We start from the raw sequence: 22,519 nt of genomic DNA on the forward strand, positions 1-22,519 counted from the left end.
AAATAGACAACAAACTCTGAACATGCTTCTGATTGATTACATCTGTAAAAGAATGTATGTTTAAAATGTATTTGGTATATTGTGATTATTTCTTGTGTGAAATGCAATTATTCAATAATGTGTAATTTAGCTTTGGCAATAATGTAACCTTAACATTCATGCCAATAAAGCTTATTTGAATTTGACTCAAAGAAAAGAAAGGATGAAAGATGGGACAAAGTAACTTGAGCTGTCAGATGTCAGACTTGAGATGATGGACGAGTATTAAGTCTATCCAAATGGAAATACCTAAGTAAAGTAACAGTACTTCAGTATTTTACTACTGTTAAATGTACTTATATGTACTTTCCACCTGTGGAGAGCACATAACACGCGAGAACTGCTGAGTGTTGGTTTGTTTTGTTGCAGAAGGAACTGCTTTGTGTTTAGTTACTGTAGAGGACAAATGTGACCTCAGAGCAGCTGGGTCATGACACAAGCTATTCCTGCCTCAACCCCCGACATCCAGCCTCCCATCATCACATACCCCGACCCAGACACTGTCTATACAGTCTCTGATCCAGTGACAAGCTAAATGCCCAAATCCTATCAGAGTCAACTGTTTACTGTAACAGTCATAAAAGAAGTTAAATGTGAGTTTACCATGAGAAACAGAAAACTAAAACAGAAAGTAAAACAGTGATGATGTGTCAAACCTTTTTAACAGGCATAGTAGAGTATGAAGAGAACAAAAACGGTTTAACTGCTTTGACTTTGGCTGAAAACAGCGTGTTCACGTACGACCCTATCACTCATAATAACAAGCTGATTGTGAAAAGGAGTTTTCTGTGCCTTTAAATTCTGTCAAAAGTAGTGTTTTCAACAAATTGGACGACATTTTAAATTTAAATTTCAACCAAAACTAGATGTACTGTATGAGGACTTGTGCCTTTTGTCTTTTCATAATGTTTACATTGATGCTTTTCAGGTTTTGGGACTATTTCCTGTTCTAGGGACTGTGATTTCCTACTCTCTGGAAATGGGGAATCACTTGAAAGTTCAATTGGAAGTTAAGAGAAAAGCTGCACTGTAAAAGCACCTTCTAATGTCAATACATGATAAAATGACACATCAAAATACCAAATGTAAGACTGTGATTTATCCACATTCATGGCATTTCCTGATTTATCACATTTCATTGTTTCACAGTATACATTCTGCTCTGTCTGAGCCGAAATGAAAGCAAAGAGGAAAAGGAAGGAAGGAAGGAAGAGCCTCTGATCTGTTGGGATGGGCAGCGATGGCAGAAACCAAAAATCCGCTCTCCTCAGTGACGGTGCTCAAACAACAGTAAAAGCAGATGGAGGACCTGACACACAGTCAGCCGGAAGGAGGAGCTGAGCCTCAGCTCAGTCTTAGATAATCTGTTTCAGCTTGTTTCTATTTCCTTCAACAGTTATGTAGCCATAATTTACAACTTCTGTGTGTTACAGCGTGATTTATCTGCGTTACCTTTTCTCCCAGTGTTCAAACAACAATGCAATTAGGCTCCAAACAAATTGTCACAGTGACATAGAGACATCTCTGAGGCCACTGAAAGGCAGGGGCAACAGCAGCATCTCGGGGCTGTCGCGTCTGACAAAACGCTCCTGTAATTGTTTCGGCCGAGCCACTGACTGCACAGTGGCTGTAAATGTCACTAGATACAATGGTAGGAGTTTTTCAGACACAGAGCTGAGGGGCCAGAGGTCGAGAGGAGCCTCTGACGGTGGCAGCTCCTGGTTTAACAGTGGCGGCTAGGTCAGCTCCTTCACAGGCGCTGTTTGGTCTCAGCTCGGGTTTCCTGTTGCCTTTGCCCCCTTGTGTCAGCTGTCCGAGTCGGTACAAACAAAGTGACTGCTGCAGCAACTGTCTACATAAGGGGACCTCCTCTGCTCACTGTCTGGCTCCTGTAAATCACAACTATGACCTCTGATGTAACTGTTTTTCTTCTATAATGACCTCTTATATAACAATACAGAGACTAAGAGAGACCAAGTTACATTGTTATAACTTATGTAACAAAAATGTATGAGTAAGAAAAATATTAGCGACTCAGACTCAGTACTTCCTGTTTACAGCAATCAACAACTTGTGTGAAAATATTTTTACACCATATCACGTTATTTTAGTGTTTTTATAGGCCAGACTTATCCACAAATGTTTCGAACTAATGCTGGTGCTGCTGTATCTGCATGAGATGTTTGCTCATCTATTTTTCTGAAACCTATACTACGAACATAACGATATTCAGTTCCTAAAATAAAAGAAAAGACAACAGTGTTTTGATAAAGATCACAATGATGTATAGAGACGGGATCACCAGTTTTAAATCTCAATGATGAGTCATAAACAGCATCCAGAGACATTTTAAGAAGACGCATGTAACATATTTAAAATCCAACATTGAAAGAAAGGTTGCTTCAACATCTCACCATCTTGAAAATAAAGGAAAATATATATTGTACAGTTATTTTATATGTATATAGATATATATTCTTTCCAGACTATTTCCCTGTCTTTTCTTGGAGGTTTAGTCAGTAAAAATGTCTTACAATATGCAGCGATTACAGACATTAAACAGTGTCATGTTCCATGAATCTGGAAGAAATCCAGGCCTGCTGCTGGAGACTGTAAGCATTCATGATGTTGGTAAAGTACACTGAGTTAATGACAGTTTATCGCAAACAGCATACTCTACTCTCAAATTCATCTAAAGTCATGGGTCCTCCCAGTCTACATGAAACCTCTCAACGTCGACTGAATCCTACTGTCTTTATAGTATTTTATCTTCTCTGCCTCAGTCTGAACTTTACAACTCCAGTATAGAAAGGAAATGGATTAAAGTAGCACTTATACCAACCAATCATTGAGCTTTTCTCTGACTGCCACCACCTGAATAACATGCTGCCATCTAGTGGAATTATCCTAACATTACAGATTCATAAACAATTGTTTCGGTAGTGGTGGAAAATAACTACCTATCCACATATAATCAATTACTGTACTGGAGTACAGTTTGTAGGTACTTGTACTTGACTTGAGTATTTCCATTTTATGCTACTTTACACTTCTACTGCACTACATTTATTTCACAGCTATATTTACTCAGATTAATATTTAACATGAAGAAACATTATAAGATATGTTTAGTGTTTAGTTTTGGCCCCCTTGTCATGTTTCAGATGTTCTACATGTGCTGCTTATCTTATTTTTTTTATCTTCTGTTTTATTTTACTTTTTAAAACCCATTTATGTGTCTTTTTATATTGTCTTGTGTTTCTTTTAGACCTTTTCTTAATGCCTTTTATGGCTTATGTAAAGCACTTTGAATTGGCTCGTTGTTGAGAGGTGTTATATATACAGATAAACTTGCCTTGCCTCTGTGTAATTTCTCCCTAAAATGTGACTAAATCCTGGCACACTATAAAGTCTTTCTGATATAAGAGTCTCCACACTGACAGATTTGTGAATGTGAAAAATGCAATTAAGATGTTTTTCTTCAAGACCGAGACAAAGATTATAAATACACGTAATCTACTGTATCTGTATATTAATATTCAACCTGCAACAATATTCCTTTAAATGAAAGATTTCAAGATGCCATGACTCCTTCTCTCAGAGGGCACTTTGTTTGCACTGTTGCCAAGGTCCTGCTTTTGTTGAATGTCCTACTGAGCTCAGCCCACTTAACTTAATTCTTTTTGTTAAGAAGACTAAAGGCGCTCGTTACCAAGCAGCACTTTTTATGTGTTGTGTTTGTAATCAACTGTTGTGCCACCTCTGTCTGCTACTTTCCCCTGTGGCTACCACTGTGTTCCTGACATTCCTGACAAACAGTAGAAGATCAAACTCTGTGGATTTAAATTTGTAAGGAGATATCACCAAGAAATCCAAGGTAAGCAGATACCTTTATCAAAATGGCTCCATACAGTTTGTTGCATCCACTCTCCTCAGTCTCCTTTGAAGAAAAAATCCAATTCTCTGCAAGTCAGCATCTCTCTGTTGCAAGAGGCAAATGGTTCACGCTCCCCGAGACTGAGATCCACAGCGACGTGTGGAGCATCAAGCCACCAGACTTCTCTCTTAAACTGTACAGATCTCTGTCAGTTCCACAGAAGAAAGAAAGAAAGACGTATTCAAATCTAACTGTAGCTCAACCAAGTGAAACAAAGAGGAGAACTGGGATATTTCTACCAACTGTTCTATATGAGAGTCACCAGAGAGAAGAGTCTCCAAAGTTCATCAGATCCTACAGGCCTCCTGATGCTCTGGAATCTGAGCTAATGTTTGTTAAGACTGGGAAGTACCTTTCTGGGCCTTACAAGAACCCCAAACCACACGACTTCAGACCAGTAAGTGTTTGCAAACACAAAATATACTTTATAACTTCTTCTGTATGTTTGCCATGTCACGCAGACCGAATTCAAGAGAGGCAAGCAGGGTCACCATACTCATTTGAAACTCTGTGTACAGCATACTTCTTTGTAGATTGTAATGTTTGATTTCACCAAAAGATGGCGATAAAAACAAACGATAAAAGAATATCATAAAAAATATTTAACTTCTTGCTTTGTATCACTGATTTCAGCTCAATGAGGACCTTCCAGACATAGTTACCACATATGAGAGAGATCCGGGTAACCTGCATTTTAAATTAAAACACTTGGACATTGGTAAGGGAATTCACTTCATCTTCTGTCATTTTCTGAGATCATTTTGGCTGAAACTTTGTCTTAGAATTTAGTATTCTGAATGTTTTCATTTGTGCCATTGATTGAAACAAATGCATTTTGTGTTAATATGTACTGAAAATAGAAAGGGCCTGCACTTAAAGAAGACGTGTTTGGGTGGAACATGTCTTATTCAGTCAAAGGCCTTTTTTATTTATATCTTCAAATACCAATCTAAGCACAAATGACTGAATGAATGAATGTTTTTTTTTTTCCAGTTCAGACCACTAGATTTGAGTCACTCTCAAGTTCAAGGGACACCAAGCCAAGGATGGACACGTATAAACCTGAGGAGCCCAGATGGGATGCGAAGCTCATCCTCCCTCAGCTGTCCTGGCCTCCAAAATCAGCTTCATATACTGTCAGTGGTGTTTTTGGCATCATATCTACATAAAGATCCACTTCCATGTTAAATTTTGTCCGCCCCAAGAGGGGGCCAGGCTCATACTACAATCATGTAATCATCATGCAGATTGTGTGCTGTAGGAATGTCCTAAAGTTCATAATTTATTGTGATTACATTTTAGAGGCATATATTGTAGGTTCTGTATCTGGAGCGTTTTACACCTTTCTATACTAAGAGAGTAAAGATCTATATGTAGCTAAATACCACCCAAACCAACAAACCAAGTGGTTTCTGGTGCTTTATGGAGGTAAAGTTGGAACTTGTGCATCTTCTTAATTTGCATTGCTTGACTGAAGCTGTGTGTTGTATTTTAAATTACTAAGTCTAACAGAAATGGTGATATTTATAATTCACAACAGTTTAGACCGTTTGGAGTTACACTTATATTAAAACTAAATTTGAATGTCTGTTTCACAGAGACACCGACGAAGAAGAGAAGCATACAGCGCATTCTTGGACCGCGTGGAGGAGAAACTCTCAAGATCGTGGAAAAATAGATCATGATTTTGTCTTTTTAAATTATTTTTAATTTAAATTTTTACATGTGCATGTTTAGTTTTATATGTAATTAAATTAGGGCTGTCCTCAACCAAAGAAATTTTTAGTCGACTCACAAACATTCTGTCAACTAATCGATTTGTTAATTTAATCGACAGATCGGTTAAAATAATTTTTTACCACAAAGAATCACACAAAAGCACCACTTTAAATCTTGTGTTTACCAGAGATGTACTCATAAGGTTCTTGGAAATAAGTCATTCAGCATGAAAAAAGCATGAAAAATGACCAATCGACAAAAGAAATCTTAGTCGGCTAAGACCAAAACAACCGACTAAGCCCCCTCTACTAAGAGGCTGCAGACCGAAATTAAATCATCGGAATAAGTGTTGGATAAGCATAACATTTTAACAAACAGACTATACTAACAAAAAATGCGGAAAATAAACTTGTCATGGAAGCAAAAGAAAAATTAAGCTTCACGAAAGAAATAAAACAGACATAAGAATCTTTTAAAGGTCACGTCAATTTCAAATGCAATGCATTAGTTTAAATGAAAAACGTATGAATCGAATTTTCAGTGTCAAAGTTACAATATATTATTGTTGATTTGTAATACAGCTGCGAGCACAAAATAAACTGAAAATGACCAAATAGAAGAGACATGTTCAGAGATTCTTGAAGCTTTAAGTTTATGGCAGTAGGCATGCCGTAACTGTGGTGTCATGAAGGTCATCGCACCACATTAGGAAGCCTACTGGTCCACTGACAGCTGCTCATTCGGTACCCCAAGAATTATAAACATGTGAAGCCTGCACGTGTTTGAAGCATATCTGAAATAGCTGCACGTATGTGTTCAACGAGTCATCTGTGACTCTGTGCATAACTCGCAGACTAAATATAAAATGAAAAGAATATCAGTCACTGCATTGAACCACATGACTCACACGCCGCCATGTGTTTTTCTTATTTTAATCCCCTATGATCCTTTGCAATACCAAACAATGTAATGAAATCTCCCATCTCATAAAAGGCTAATAAAGATACTACTTACTAGTGTCGTTATTTTTTACAGGACTGAGCCAAAGTCGAACGGTAGTTGGTAAAAAATCTAGGGAAAACACAAAAAGCAGCCAAAGTCAAAAGAAGAGTTATGAAAAAATCATTGAAAGACAATAAATTTCATCAATTCTGTCCCTTTATAGAGGAAGCGAATTTAGCACAGGATAGGACTATTTAAGAAAACAAGCATATACGTTATTAAATTTAAAATAATTAAAGCTCTTTTTTGTAACTTTTCATTACATTGTTTCTGTAATTTATAAGAGATTTTCAGAGATTTTAAGAGTGGCCAATATGACTTTAAATGGGCAAAATGTAATTTGTTTTATTAGCTATATAAATAAATAAAAAGCATGAAAAATATGCCAGGTACCAAATTAAGGAATGAAGGAATCAATGAATGGATGAGGAGATGGAAAAATGGATCATGAATCGCATATCATTTTAAACTCAAGTTGAAAATGATCTGGTGATTACCATTAACATTTATGGAAATTTATTGTATCATTGTTTGTGTTTTGTGCTGTTTTGTATGTATGATGTTGAGTTTTTTTTAATAATAACAATGACCAAATATCTAAAGTATTGCTAATAAATATATTAATTGACTAAATAGATAAGTAATCTCTGATAGCCTATGATTATACATATCATGGTGCTACTCCTTATGTCCAAATTTGGTGTCGCTAGTAGAAACTGTATGTCAGAGGTTAAAAGTAACTAAGTACATTTACTCAAGTACTTTATTTGAGTACGATTTTAACATACTTGCACTTTACTTGAGTATGTTGAAGTTGTTTTCTCTAGTGTACTTAATGAGTTTTGTCTATAAGCTCCACAACTTAAAAATTGGTTTATAAACTATTGTAATTACGAACTGTAAATTGCATATATGAAAACAACCTCGAAAAAAGGGAAAAAAGAAAGTATAAAAAAAAGAAAAAGAAAATGAGCATGATATGGGACCTTTAATGCATCAATAATTCAATAATATACATTATCCTGGGTGCCATTCTGCATAATGAGTATTTTTTGTAAGTATATTTTAATGCTAATACTAGTACTTTGTAACAGAGACAGGTTATGTAAGCCAGTAACTACAGAGGTCCAGTTATTGTTTGTTATCCTTCTTGCATGGTGGCTGATAGTGATGTGTCGTCACAAACGAGCCGGTTCAAAGAGCCGGCTCTTTTAAGTGAACGATAAGAGCCGGCTCCCGTACGAGAGCCATTTTTTTCTTTCTTTAATTAATTCAAGGCAGAATGTTAGGACGAATGTTCTCCGCGCCACGGGCACTCCATGCACTGACTGTGACTGAATGTTGTGTTAATGACGTGCGTGCGTTCAATCAGGTGATGACAGACAAGGATCATACGATTTTGCGTTGCACTGTGGTGCGATGCGTTGCTCTGCGGTTGCGTATTGATCCGTTGCGGTGTGATGCATTGCGGTGTGTGGCGCTGCGATGAGTTGCTTTGCGGTCTGTTGCGATGCGGTGTGATGTGTTGCTTCGCGGTTGCGTTCGGGTCCGGTGCAGTGCGGTGCGGTGCAGTTGCGTTCGGGTCCGTTGCGGTGCGGTGCGGTGCGGTGTGGTGCGGATGCGCTGCACGAATAGCAGACAAGATGAGTGACAGGTAGAAACGAAACAGCATGTAAAATGATGGTATTCTGGAAATTATAAGGTTTAGTATAATTATATTGAATCATTTAAGTGATATATGTGCACACATACCAATCATAGGTCAAAACAGCGCTAAATTTGGCTGAATTATAAAAGGCAGAGGTGGTACAATGAAGAGCCGTTTGGGAGCCGTTTCTTCTTGGTGAGTTGAGCCAAATGATCTGGCTCACTAAAAAGAGCCTGAATTCCCATCACTATAGTTTGTTATCCTTCTTGCTGCATGGTGGCTGAAGCTTTTCCTGCCTCTCTGACCAATCGGTTCAAAGAAAAACACGCGAATGGACGGGGCGGTGCTGTTTCTGCAGACACACACACACACACACACACCCTCTCTATCTCTCTCTCTCTCTCACACACACAAACGGACAGAAAAAGAGAAAACACGCCGCATCGCTGAGCTGAACCAACGGTACGTTTAAACTTCACCTTTAACGGTTACCAACGGTTACTAACGGTTACAGTCTGGTGCGGCTACTAAAATATCTTACCCACTACTAGCATTGAATAGTGCTATCTAAATGTCCGTGTATGGTTTAATATAAGCTAAAAAAATACCCTGAATGATAATGAAGCTTCAAGACTGGAGACTAAAAGTGTATTTTGGGTTTTTTAAACGACATTTCCTGTCAAAACTCCTGTATTTGTAACACGGTGGTACGTTACATTTCTTATCAACCGTCAATAAAACGTAACCAGTGTATTTTCTAGACATTTTAAAGCATTTACACACACAACTTTTAAATTAAATGTACCTTTGTTGCCTCTCCGGTCGTTTTTATAAAGGAAAACACATTTTAAACACATCGGCTGAGCTTATAATCTGATAGCAGGATCAATATCGATTAATTATTGATGTTAAAAGTATAAAATATGGTGTGACTGTGACGAGCAACAGGTGATCCTGGTTCCCGGGTCTAGACGCTGTGATTGACAGCCGCGTTAGCCAATCAGAAGGCAGAGAATTGAGTGAACAAGCCAATCAGATTGCAGCCCGCAGTGTTCGTGTGGGCGTAGACCCAGACTGACAGCAGTGTCATCACAGCAGTGTGGTAGATCCACACTGGGACACTGAGGACACAGACAGGGAGGGTGTCTCTGCATGCTCAGGAAGGATTTTCTGTCTACCGACATATCCGAGGTGGAAATAACACAGTGAGTTGAATTTCTAGGCTTTTTTAGACGCTGGAGAGGATTTCTGTGCAATGTTTTTCTCTGCAGATGGCTCAGACTGGTAGGTAGCCAAATTTTGGACTGGACATAAAAATGCATCTGCTCACCTGCCTGTGTAAATATACCTGTCAGTCCTCTGTGCAATCTCATATCCAGATAAAATACAGAGTCACTGGGAGATAAAAATCTATTTTTTAGTACAATTAAGGATGTAATTGCATACTAAAATGACAGTAAAACACTGCAAAACTAGCAACCAGGCCCCTGTTGGACTGTTAAGTGATACCATCTGAGATGAATTCATTAAACTTAGAACAATATGGTGGCTATAATCTATATAATATAATATATCATTGTGTGACTTTAATAAATGAAAGACATTTTCTGTCATGGTACATTGGATGATGCTTTGGGTGTGTTACAGCTGGATATTATATTAATATAATGACATTGTTATATCAGACTAGTATAGTGCTCAAAAGTGTCACTGGGAGATAAAAGTCTATTTTTTAGTACAATGAAGGATGTAATTGCATACTAAAATGACAGTAAAAACTAGCAACCAGGCCCCTGTTGGACTGTTAAGTGATACCATCTGAGATGAATTCATTAAACTTAGAACAATATGGTGGCTATAAAGACATCATTTTGGCCTTAAGGTGGCTGTAAACTCCTCATTGTGTGACTTTAATAAATGAAAGCCATTTCCTGTCATGGTACATTGGATGATGCTTTGGGGTGTGTTACAGCTGGATATTATATCAATATAATGGACATTGTGATAGACAATGACATTGTGACTAGATAGTATAGTGCTCAAAAGTCATTTCCTTGTCATAAAGGATGTTTTTATAGTAGCCTAAGTGACGCACTACTGTGGACTTTGACTTTGGACTTGGAAAATGAATACGCCCATATGTTTTGGTCATCAACCCATTTCTCAGAGAAAAAAAAGTGTTGCATGTGAAAAAAATCTGATAGCACCAGAAAACAACCCTACAATGTTGCCACATTTATAATGCTCACCTGGCATTGCATTTTATGTGATACAGACACCTATCACATTATTCATAGTAATTTGATCCATTATTATTATAAAACATATTGACAGGTGCAGCTTTAAAGAGAAACTATGTATGTTCCTTTTGAAAGAAATCACAACACTTCCTCTTACAAATGAAAAGGAAGCAATGAAATGCACCCTTGCTCAAGTCAATACACTTTTGCGGCTCCACCCTTACTTGGGTTGGTATGACCAGTAACTTATGGTGACGTATGTTAGTGAACTTTAAATAGCTGTTGTTATGTAACTTAAATTACTTTTGTTTGTTGACATAATGACTCTTATCTGCTTGTGCAAGTGTTCAGCCAATGATAATGTCTTTAAAGCTAATTAAATGTGCCATTATCCTTTAATTGCCACTTGTTGCCACAGTGGCTGTTCTGCCAAAGTTACGTAGTCTTGCTTTGCTGCTTCTGTAAGCCCGTGTTTCACCCACAATAACATTTGCACGTTTTCTTTCAGGTAATTTCTGCAGTCATTTTGGAATATCAGCAGCTCTGAGGATTATCGCTGGACTGGAAGTGGATCTCAAATCTCCCAAACCTTTCCCATGAGGAAAGATGGGGAATGGCTTGTCAGAACAACCCGGCTTCCTCTCAAACGTCCCGTTCTTCCAGTCGTTTCACATCGCCATCCTGGGCCTGGACTCCGCTGGGAAGACCACCGTTCTGTACAGACTGCAGTTCAATGAGTTTGTGAACACGGTGCCCACCAAAGGTTTCAATGCGGAGAAGGTGAAAGTGTCTCTGGGCGGTCACCGGACTGTGACGTTCCACTTCTGGGACGTAGGTGGCCAGGAGAAGCTACGCCCCCTGTGGAAGTCGTACACGCGATGCACGGACGGCATCATATTCGTGGTGGACTCTGTGGATGCGGAGCGCATGGAGGAGGCCAAAACGGAGCTCCATAAAATCGCCAAGACCTCTGAAAACCAGGGGGTGCCCCTGCTGGTGGTAGCCAACAAACAGGACTTGAGGCACTCGTTGGGACTCGATGAAATTGAGAAGTTGCTGGCGCTGAAAGAACTGGGCCCTGCAACTCCCTGGCACCTGCAGCCAACCTGCGCCATCATAGGCGATGGACTCAGGGAGGGCCTGGATAGGCTCCACGACATGATCCTGAAAAGGAGAAAGGCGCTGCGGCAGCAGAAAAAAAAGAGATAAACATGTCATGAGAAAGTCTGCTGTTATATGTGAAGGAAACAAAGGATATTCTCCTGGGTGGATACAGGCATCCACTGCAGGTCCACATTCAAAATGCTGAGTTTTATCAGTCCAAAATTGAGATTTTAGGATTCCCTGTCTTGGTCTTGTGCTGATGCTGTTGATCAGGAAGTGACACTTTAAAGGAATACAGTATGAAGATGAGAAAGTTTCAGACATGTGTGGATATGATACAAAGAGTTTATATGGATTATAAAGCACTGAGGGTTTGGGGTCTGGTAGGGTGAAAGAAGGAAAGGATGCTGTATGTTTCACGAATGGATGTTCCAAACAATGTTACCAAAAATAATTTAAGAGAAGGCTTTGACTAGTTGAAGGATTATTTGGTAAATGATTGAACATTGTTACACCAGAGGAGCAATGAACTATACACCAGTTGTATTTTACTGTTTTATATGTTATATATAACTCCTTAATTTTTTTACACTGGACTTTCTTTGCGAAAGAAAAGTATTATCGCATTATTATCCATTTGCTTGCTGTCTTATATATCTCATTTTTTTAAAAGCACTTTAGAGTTTTGCTTCGTATGAAGTTTACAGTTTTTAAATAAAGCATATTGTGTTGGATTTTACAGAAATGTTTGGGTAAAATACAACGGATGCTACTGTAGTTGGTCTACTTCGGCCACATTGTCATTAGACAGGATATGCATTATGTTTTGCTTAATAAAACATATTTAGAAGCAATATTGACCGTGGTATGAAGGGTGTTTTTATGTCCACTTTGTTATTCAAGGGCTAGTATTTAAAATGCAGTATTGTAACCTTCAATTCGTTCGGATGATAGCCGGCTTGAGCTTTGAGAAGCTCATTTGAATCCGTAGAGAGGGACGAAACGAGCAATTTGTGAAAACATCTGTCAGTGTGCCCTTTAACAAGGCACTAAACCACAAGTTCCCCCGATGGAGCTGCTGCTGTATAACTGACATTAGAGAACTGTAGTTGTTCTGTCACACGTGAACGTGATGAAAGGGGTTTCCAAATAAAACAAAATACATGCTTTGCTCAGTCAACCTTTGCTATAATTATCACTTTGAAAATGTCCTCTGTTTCGTTTCAAGCAAATTGCACAATGATTTGTTGACACAGGAGCACACCCAGAAAACCTGAAAGTCTGTTTAGATGATGTTTGCGTGTGGAGCGCTGTTGTCTGTAATGAACTTTAACATGCATTTATCGTACTGTAGCTTTAATTTCTCACTAAATATACTATATATACGCTGGATTGCAGTGTTTGCATGTTGTGTAATGAGCCAACTATATACAGACACAGGTAAAACTGCTGCTAATCTGATGGTGCAATATCATATACACAAGCTGATGAAGCCTAATACGACCATCCACAAAACAATCCAAAGCTCTACGCAGTAAAACTGTCTTTCCACTATTGGCTGCTGCTGCAGTGTGAAGGGTTAAGCGATGCACTGATGCTGCACAGTCAGGCCGTCATCAGGACTTGAAAATGTTGTCAGGGCAGTCTTAAAGCGAGACCCAGTACAACAGGCTGGGGCAGGAGGCCGTGAAGCCAGGGGCTTTACTGAGTATTTTTGGATATGCAGCCCAGTGTATTAACGCCATTTGCTCTCCCCATTCCTTTTGAAACAATTAATGACTGTGAAGCCCGACAGGCCAGCACACCAGCTGGCTTTTCTAAAATAACTCTGTGATGCAGATTCGCACTGCTCATAGGCTGAATCGCCAAACATCCTCACCACATAAATATCTGTTCCAGTTAAATGTGATAATTGTGACCTTGATGTGGGGGTTTCGTTGCTGTATCTCAGGGGGTCTGTTGCGTTTAAAAATAGAAAATACATGTCCTTAGCACTCATTTTCACACATTTGTATGACTTCAGGGCTAGAGCAGAATGTTCTGTTTTGTGGCTTTTGCAACTTTGTTAGATAGTTAAAAACAGATGGAGACATTATGGAAAGAGAGTGAGTTGGAATGACACCCAAGGGTCCTGGCTGTCTATTTGAACCCAGAGTGTTGATTCCCAGAATGCCCCACTTTTGTCAAAAGTTGATGAATCATGTTTTTGTGATGGGAAGCCCAGGTGCCTCTTCCCTATACTTGTTTGCCAAGGAAGGAAACTCAAAGGGCAAAGGTAAATTCACACTTTTCCTGAGGCTACTTCCTTTTCTCTGGAAGCCACGTCAGCTCTCAGTGTGAGTAAATCAATTAGTATGTCCTCCTGTCCTGCTCTGCCTTGTATGTACTCCGGGCCATTTCTTTTGATCTGCTGAGGGGATTATTGTTGGCTGTAAATCAAAAAGCTTGTTACCTGTTATTTGCTGACTCTGTTTAATATGTCTACCACCATGTGGAGAGACTAAAACAACCAAGATCCCTTTACTGGATCATATAATCACTTTCCTCTCCCTCTGTCCAGTCCTTTATCTCAGCCTTCATCCTTGTTCTTGTAAAGTCTTCAGTGAAAGGTGGATTAGAGGTGAATAAATCTCTTGTCCAGGGGCCACGCATTAACCCATTAACCTTGGATGGTGTGCTTGGCACGAAAACGCTCCGACCAACATGAAGCAAATGTTTTATTTGGAGTAGCTCATCCATGCAAGAGTTCCCTCCCATTATTGCTATTACAGCGTACTGTACTGGAGATATGCCTAAGGCAAGATCGAGTTTGGCAGTTATTTTCCAGGTTGGGCGGCACGCAGCTCAACACTACAAAATGTTCTGTGTGTGTTAGATGAGGACACATGGAGAGCAATGACATTCCTCTATCTACAATTTATGATAGCGCTGGGAGGAGCCGCTGGTTCCAGAAGGATTTCCCCCGCACTGTAAATTCCCATGTGAAAGTTTTCTTTTTAATGATATCCTCAGTGTTCCTCGACATAGTCACACCCTTGAAACACTCTCAACATTTTGCCATTGAAGCCAGTTACAAGAAGTCAGAGAGCGTTGTTGCAATTGAGGTCAAAACACCACACTGTAGTTCCTGAATTAAACTAACATTGACCCAATCTGTAACCTTAAAGGGATAGTTCGGTTGTTTTGAAGAGAGGTTTTATGAGGTACATATCCGTAATCAGTGTATAACCTAAAGTAGATGGCGGTTGGCACGCCCCCCAGTTTGGAGACACAGGAGTACCAGCATGGAGGTAAAATTACTGTTTTTGTAAATGGAGTCTGGTGGCTAAATATAGAGGGAATGTAATGTGTACAACGCAGAGAGGTATAATGCATTGGGATGTGTGTAGCCGACATATTACACCCTCCAAACAGAATGTGACGCAAGCAAGCGTCAGTGACAAAATCAGTTTCAATTGCATTGTGCGACGAAGCGCTGAGGTCATTTTGAGCTGAACTTTTGTCAGACGCCTTGTTTCTATTTATTCTTTATTTCAACGGATGAGGAACGGCTGATTGGTGAAGTTGAAATGAGGAGTTATCTGATACGACACCTCCTCATTCCAAGGCAAGGCAAGGCAGCTTTATTTGTATAGCACATTTCAACAACGGGGCAATTCAAAATGCTTTACATCAACATTCAAGAACATTGCGACAAAGTGTAAAAGAACATTAAGACATAATTAAAACAGTTATGAAAACATAAAAACACTACATTTCACTACAAACACCTAAATAATGTGACAGCTGGCTGGAGGATTCCAGGTGAGATCACCATGAGCCGGAAATTTTACTTTGTAAAAAACAATAAGACAGACCTATCTTATCTTATTGGTTTCTTATTCTGTCAATAGGAAGACACAACAAAGTTGATATTATTCATCATTACAATAAATTATGAGTTCTACATTATTATAAAAAAATATATATAGATGCATTTGTAGAAGGTTCAGTGAGCCCCCCTGAACCACTCTGAGGTAATACACTGACTATGGATAAGTACTTCATACAACCCCACTTCAAAACACCCGAACTTTCCCTGAACCCTGATATTTTTTCTAACATGTTTTGGTGATTCAATCGGGATAATTCTGTGTTCATACAAGCCTTGGAAGCGCTCCAACTGCTGATTAGGCTACATAATATTGTCTTTGCAAAAAGAAAAAAATTATTCATGAACCCTTGATGCCCAAAATAACTACTCCCACTTCACTACTAAAGACCAGTGCTTTTAAAACTCTTATACATATACCTTTTCCAGCTAATATGAAACAAACCACTAAAACAAATAACACTGGTCTAACATGTGTCACATATAAAAAATGAATATCAATTTGAAATATGAAATAATATAACGGCCTATTACCAATCACTCAGAAAAAAAGATGTCAGCAGTTTTTGGCCATGTTGCTTAAGATAAACAATAAATAAAATTACGTATGCTAATAGGTAAAATTAGCTTTCATTTAAGTTTTCAAAGGAAAAAAATACTGGGTTTTTACAAAACTGGGTTTTTTTCTTTGAAAAAACTGTTCAAGGCATTTTCTGTCCATATTTGAAGATATAATAAAGATAGATTAAAAATATCCATAAAGCACTGGCTAGTGATAACAACAACATATCCCATGAGTCTTAGCCACAGCGGTGTCAAAGCAGGAGCTGTAGTTGTTGAATGCTCAAAATATAATTTGTCTTTTCTTCAGTTTTCTGATGAGAAACAATTAAAAAAGATGCTCACAATGAGAAATGACATTAAGCAATGAAAGAAGCTAATCTGGAAGAAATGGTGCCTCTCAATGAGATGCAATTAAAGTGACATTTAAATGATCCTTGCTGGGAAATAAGGTTAAAACACGTAAGGAAAAAAGGGAAAGTGAACATGAGTGCATATGGGTTTGTTAGTGCGAGACAAATGCCTTTTCTTGACCTTGAACTCTGGTTACATTGTTAACCCTCCACAACGTTATGCATGTTCAGACACAAACAGAATTCTCTGAATTCTGAAGTCGTCTTTTGGATATGAAAATAAGGATAAATGCATGTTTTGGTGTAATGCTGTAGAGGAAGGTATATTTTTAAATGCATACCATGAAGCTCTTTTTGTGCATGGCCTTGACAGAGTAATGTTTGTGTCAAACTGCACGACTTCACTTTAAATCCACCTCTTATTCTGCTGAGTTTGGAGATTTATCCCATTGTGTACTTAAAAAGGGGACATTGCAATATATGCATACTCCTAGCCTGCTTATTATGCAAGGTTATCATGACGGGATTCATTTTTCTTCCCCCCAGTCTATTGAGAGCGAGTGGCCTATTTACATGTGAATTCCTCCCGTAGCCCTGCAGCCTCGCTCAAAGTAGCGAACGGGGCCACCTGCAAGGGGAGAGGGGGGAGGAGGAGGAAGAGGAGGAGGAGGAGGAGGGAGACGCTGTTTGAGGAGCTAGAGAAGTGCACTCCTGTTTTCTTTGGTGCAGAGAAGAGAAGCCGGTTTCATTAATCCTCAGGATCCATGGAGACACAGAGTGAGCTGTGGCAACACGAACACAGGCAAAACAGACAGACGTTGGTTTTCTCTCACCTGAATACTGATCCTCCATCAGTTGCTAGTGCTGTGATAAGACATTTTTCTATTAGTGTTGTTGATTTCATATTCTGGCATGAACATAAGAAATGAACAAAGAGCAGAATTTGTGTTAAAATGAACAACCTTATCTCTCACAAAATACGTTTTTATACTACTCAACTAATCTACTTTGCCAAACACATTTTGCAGGATTATATCAAAGGTGTCAGTATGCAGTTGTGGAATTATATTTATTTATAAGTGCTGTATAATTTTGACATAGTACTTCAGTACTTACTTTTGATTCTTTAAGTACATTTTGCTGATAATACTTCGGAGTATTTGTAGACTATGGCATTTCCACTTTTACTTAAAGGTGCAGTTTGTAGGATCTGGTGGCATCTATAGTGGTGAGGTTGCAGATTGCAACCAAATGAAACTTCTTGGCACTTCTCTCTCAAGCTTAAGGTGTTAAGGTGTTAGTATGCTTGAAACTAACTTGTCGGACAAACTCGAAAGTGGGGTGGAAAGATGGCCATCACAGAGAGGAGCGAGAACAATCATCGTTCACATTTCCTTCAAAGTATTTATGGTAGAAAATGCAATGTTATGGGATGAGGTTATGCAGCATGGAACTTTGACACCAGAGATGGGAGTTTGTGTCCTGCTGCATCCCATTTGTTGGTTTAGGCTACAAAAACAAACGTATCTCGTCTCATGCTTCATGCCAGCGTTAACTTAGGAGAGACTTTCACCTGTTTTTACTATCCTTGCACAGTCATCCCACAAAAATCACATCAAGTTCAAGTCGGCCTTGAACCTATGGACAGAATATTAAAGCTTTTTTTTCAGCATATTATAATTCAAGTGTTATGAAAGATAACTAGACTTCTGCACCTCCTCATGGCTCTGTCTTCAGGCGTTAAAAAATCTAAGACTTTGGCCAATCACAGGTCATTTCAGAGAGAGAGCGTTCCTATTGGCTGTGCTCCAGCTGGTGGGCGGTGCTTTGTATTTCCTCAACTGATTTCAACATGGCTGCCGGGTCAAAAACTTTCTCATTTTACAGCTAAACAGTATACTACACGATGATTCTGAAAAAATTTGAGTTGAGATACAGGCATTAACGTAACAGAATATTGATTAATATTTGATCAGCGCTGACTAGTTTGACCGTTTGGTCGGAGTTTGCGAGTGATTGTCTCGTGGCTCTCATAGACAGAAGCTGGACGGCAGACTCCAGATCAGTACTGATTGGTTGTTTTCCTTTGATCTGTGAAATCAGGAGGACACCGGAGGACACCGGAAGACACATAGGCACATGATTTTTTTCAGGTTGCCTGTCTCATGCACTACTGTCAGGATATAGCGACCGTTTTATAAAAAATAACTTTTTTTAATCATATTTGCTCCAATCTCGCCCACTTCAGCTTTAAATTGTTAAATGCAACTTTGTGTCAAAGACGGGGTGAAGAGGTGTCATACAAAATCTAATCTGCTTGAAATGTGCAACACTATAGGACTTTTGAGATGTGAATAATACAAATTGTGGCTACAATACACCAAAAGCTTATAAACTGTACCCTTTGGCCTTCAATAAAAAAACAGAAATCAGCAGTTATACTTTGACAATCTGCACAGCCAAATGTTGTTTCATTAAAGCGAAACTATTATCACTTGTGTGCTGCAGCAGTGTTTCTCGCCATGGACGGGTGACAGTGTTCATGCAGTGACATTCCTTGGCTCAGCTCGTGTGAAAGCTTCATTGTCGAGGTGATGATTGCTCTTTCACCTCTCGCTCTCTGTCTGAGAGAGCACGACTGTCGGCAGCTGGAATGAGAACGGGGAGAAATCTGTACGTGCGTGGGTGCGTGCACAAAATGATGGGCAAATTACTTTTTCATTCTCTTTACCATTTTTGACCTTGAACCTCGGGCCACACAGTTACACCCACTCGACATCCACAACGCAGCCATGTCCAGACACAAATCGGGTCCACAAAGAGCTGTGTCCCCTCCAGACTGGGTATTGTGATGCACAAGCCTGTGAAATCTGTCTTTGGTCTTGTTTGGGCATGAGGGATTACGGTGGGTTTAGGCTGTGGTCTCTAAAGCTTTATGTTCGCACACTGACTGATGGGGAAATTCGTGGCGAGCCGTGGGCTCAGTGGTGTTTGCATCATTCGACAGATGAGAGGCCCCAAAATAGTTTGAAGATTTAGGATCCTAGATTCAGTGCTTTGTGCAACCAGCAAGTTATGTCATGTGGTTTGCTGAGCTTGACTTTAAAAACTCAACAAAAAGGAATAATATTACACAATTTGCAGGAAAGATACATTTGAAACACAGCATGATCAGAAATACTCAAATGTTTCAGTAAATAAACATTGGAATGGAAAAAAAAGTTGAATGGGGATTTTTATGATTTCATGTTAGAGAGGGAAGAAAGAAAAGAGGATAGAAGAGATAAAAAAAGAAAGTTTAACGTATATAAAATGTATGGTGCATGCAAAATGTGTACTTAAATACTAATAATATACTAACAATTTAAGTTAAAATGTCACTATAGTCTGTTGTTTTTGCCTCCTAAATCATTCAGTGCATCTGTTGCAGGTTGATACACTAGTCAGAAGCCTTCTAGTGAATAAAGACGCAGGATAGTTGTTTTGTCTAGACGCTCTGCCCTCTGTGAGATAATTGAAATTCAAATCAGATACTGTCTGCGATTCACCTAAACGCCTCTTAGCAGCGTCGGCCCTGAAATGAATTCCCAAACCAAAGAAAGAAGCCTTTGCCAGGGTTCACACTGAGGTCATACACATGTCTTCTCTCTTTAGATATTTTAATTGCATGTCTGCCTCATGAGATAGCGTACAGTCAGGAGGGGGAGAGAAATGAAATGCAGCCGAGGTCAGACGTGGGATTCAAACACTTTATAAGCACATAAGCACAGGCCTTGTGGCCTGTTGACTCATTTGGATGCTCCAGGATTGACTTGTTTAGTTTGTATGTAAAGTGCTTAATAGCTAGTTTCAAACTTGTGATTTAGTTGCGCTATTAAAATTTAAAAAAAGATCTTAGCTGACTTCACGCATCACAAGCTATAATATGACTTTCAAAGAGTACACTTTAAAGGTTCTATATATATATATGATATCCCAACCCGGTCTCACGGGAAGGTGTAAAAATACCACATTACACAGACATTACGTGTGTCATGAGTACGCATTTTAACCTTTTCGCATGCCATTTTTACACCACGCAAACATCCACAGTTAGGTTTAGGCAAGAAAACCACTAACTTAGGTTCAAGCAAGAAAAATACTTAGTTACGGTAAGGAAAAATGTCATGGTTGGGCTTAAAATAAGTACATAAACTAAGTAAAATGAATGTGCCCCATTGGCTTACTCACATCCGCCGCTCTGCACTGCTCTCATACGGAGGTTACAGCTGATAACACCGTCCCGACCGATGGCGTCGTCGCGGAAGTGTAGCGCACACCCATATATACACCAATATGTGTAGAGTTAATAGTATTAATGCAGTTTAGGACGAGTAGGAAATATCCAATTCTGTTAACTTAATCTGTGTAATTTGGTCCTTTAGTCTAAAGTTATTGGCATAAAGTTTGTAATTTTTAACTGCTGTGTTGTTTTGTAAAAAGTAATTTAAAACCATCCCAGTTCACATCATTAATTAAGCATCATTTTTGATCAAGTGTCAGGTGAAACGTCTCGACCGCATCGATCATCTAAATGGTCATATACAGTATATATATATATATATATATAAGCAAGCTAACATAATTTAGTCAGTTGAGTTTTGTCAGCTAAAGAACAGCTGCACATGACAGTTAGACGGTGTAAATAATTCATCTCAACTAGTTTATGTGGTGCAGATGGTTTTAATTTAGTGATGTGTAAATCTCTACTTATAACTAGGCTAAATTTGAAGTTATGAGCAGCTCCAGGATTTAAGCATTTAGTCTAATGTCATGTGTCTTGTTAAGATTTCTTGTCCTCTCCTCGGACCTTTCGGGACTCCAAATATAGCCGCGCTCAATGACCCACTTCACATTACCTCAAAATCGAATTGTTCTCATTGGAGTCACATTGGACCATAATCTAATCTGAAAACCTAAACAACACCATTTTGTTGCACCTCTAAATGAGAGGCGTCGATGTCTCAACTAGTGCGTTGTTTTTCCCTCTCTCGTCGCGTAATGAAGTTAGACACTGCTGACCTCCTCTTGGTATAAACAGCACGACTCCCCTGATATTGGCAATAACACCGACGGAGGTATTTAAACAGCCACAAAATGAGGAGTCTCAACTAGGAGTTCATTAACGGCAAAGAAAGGCGAGGCTGAATAATGAACTGAGCTCTTTTTAGCAGGGATGAGGAAGGGGCGGGTTTTTTTATATTGATGTTCCTGAATGATTAACACCGCTGACTCGCCGGTCAGAGCTTCCCAATTTGCCTCGATTTCCATGGCAATCAGAGCTGGCCCTTCACCGCGGGAGCCTGTAGCTTTATGAAGCTGAAGTTTTCTGCCTGGTTACACTGATTAGAGATATTTTGAAGGGTGGTGAGCTTGTGGACCGTCTGCCCCACAGCGGAGCCGAAGTTGCAGATAAGAGAAGATTGATTGGGTTTTTCACGGAGTCTGGGTTTCATGGCTGTCTGTTTGCAGGCATGCCCCTTATCTGCATCACAGTTTCTGGGATGCCTAGGGTTGCCCGTTTCACCTCTGAAGGTGGAGAGGCTGCACTTTGTCTTGTCTGCAGGGTGTCAGAACTTGTGGCCTAGATTAGGCCATTATCTTTAAATAAAGAACCAAAAAAGTAATTATTTGAGTCCATCAGAAATCTTATCAGCGGTGCCCTGCTGCTGTATCAGAGGCTGGGTGGAGTGGAACAATCAGGTTGCAGGTTTTCTATGAGAACCAGACTCCCAACTCCTACACGGTCGGTGTAAAACCTCCGGGGGATGGGGAGGGGAAAGGGGGTGCAGGGCTGGGCCGGGTTACGTCCCCTGGCCCTCAGAGCCATAAATCAAAATAAATTAAAGTCAGGCTCCCCCAGCACATATGGTGCCCTCAGTAACAGGAATATTCTGAACCAGGACTGGGTTGCATTAGCTATCTTTGTATGTAAAGTTGTTCCTATGTTCTGAGTAACTAGTAGCCTAGCTACTTAAAACCTGAGGAATTTTTTAGCTAATAAAC

The 22,519-nt window shown here is 39.4% G+C and overlaps 3 protein-coding genes across 9 annotated transcripts in view; 2 read left to right on the forward strand and 1 right to left on the reverse strand.

Moving 5' to 3' along the window:
* vwde (von Willebrand factor D and EGF domains) overlaps positions 1 to 9,290 on the reverse strand; it is a 48,024-nt gene extending 38,734 nt beyond the window's left edge. For 3 of the 5 annotated variants that reach the window (XM_074652891.1, XM_074652889.1, XM_074652892.1), the window contains exons 1-2: positions 9,151 to 9,290; positions 6,710 to 6,766 (exon numbers count right to left, since the gene is read on the reverse strand). The gene's annotated coding sequence lies outside the window, so the exon portion shown is untranslated. Of the gene's footprint in view, positions 1 to 3,928; positions 4,065 to 6,709; positions 6,767 to 9,150 lie in introns of those variants that run through there. The other 2 variants (XM_074652893.1, XM_074652890.1) reach the window with 1 other exon arrangement.
* c12h7orf78 (chromosome 12 C7orf78 homolog) lies at positions 3,808 to 6,474 on the forward strand. Its single transcript, XM_074652894.1, has 4 exons — positions 3,808 to 4,373; positions 4,610 to 4,694; positions 4,970 to 5,112; positions 5,575 to 6,474. Exons 1-4 carry the CDS (start codon positions 3,939 to 3,941, stop codon positions 5,659 to 5,661), a joined length of 750 nt encoding a protein of 249 aa, XP_074508995.1. The 5' UTR covers positions 3,808 to 3,938; the 3' UTR covers positions 5,662 to 6,474.
* On the forward strand, positions 8,632 to 12,428 carry arl4aa (ADP-ribosylation factor-like 4aa). Of its 3 annotated transcripts, none has more exons than XM_074652897.1 (2): positions 8,632 to 9,550; positions 11,094 to 12,428. In XM_074652897.1, the coding sequence occupies exon 2, from the start codon at positions 11,192 to 11,194 to the stop codon at positions 11,792 to 11,794; it is 603 nt and encodes a 200-aa protein (XP_074508998.1). In that variant the 5' UTR covers positions 8,632 to 9,550; positions 11,094 to 11,191; the 3' UTR covers positions 11,795 to 12,428. The 3 variants fall into 3 exon arrangements, with proteins under 3 accessions (XP_074508998.1, XP_074508997.1, XP_074508999.1); XM_074652896.1 differs by having other exon boundaries at positions 8,633 to 8,807; XM_074652898.1 differs by having other exon boundaries at positions 9,296 to 9,629.
* Positions 12,429 to 22,519: the final 10,091 nt, after the last annotated feature.

The sequence above is a fragment of the Sebastes fasciatus genome, chromosome 12, assembly GCF_043250625.1.
Source record: "Sebastes fasciatus isolate fSebFas1 chromosome 12, fSebFas1.pri, whole genome shotgun sequence".
NCBI lineage: Eukaryota > Metazoa > Chordata > Actinopteri > Perciformes > Sebastidae > Sebastes > Sebastes fasciatus.

Bases quoted from the DNA above. Each gene is read 5' to 3' on its own strand.
- c12h7orf78 (XM_074652894.1), top strand. From the start codon at position 3,939: ATGGCTCCATACAGTTTGTTGCATCCACTCTCCTCAGTCTCCTTTGAA. The intron at 4,374-4,609 runs GTAAGTGTTTGC...CACTGATTTCAG, and splicing joins AACCACACGACTTCAGACCA to CTCAATGAGGACCTTCCAGA. The intron at 5,113-5,574 runs GTCAGTGGTGTT...TCTGTTTCACAG, and splicing joins CAAAATCAGCTTCATATACT to AGACACCGACGAAGAAGAGA.
- arl4aa (XM_074652897.1), top strand. From the start codon at position 11,192: ATGGGGAATGGCTTGTCAGAACAACCCGGCTTCCTCTCAAACGTCCCG.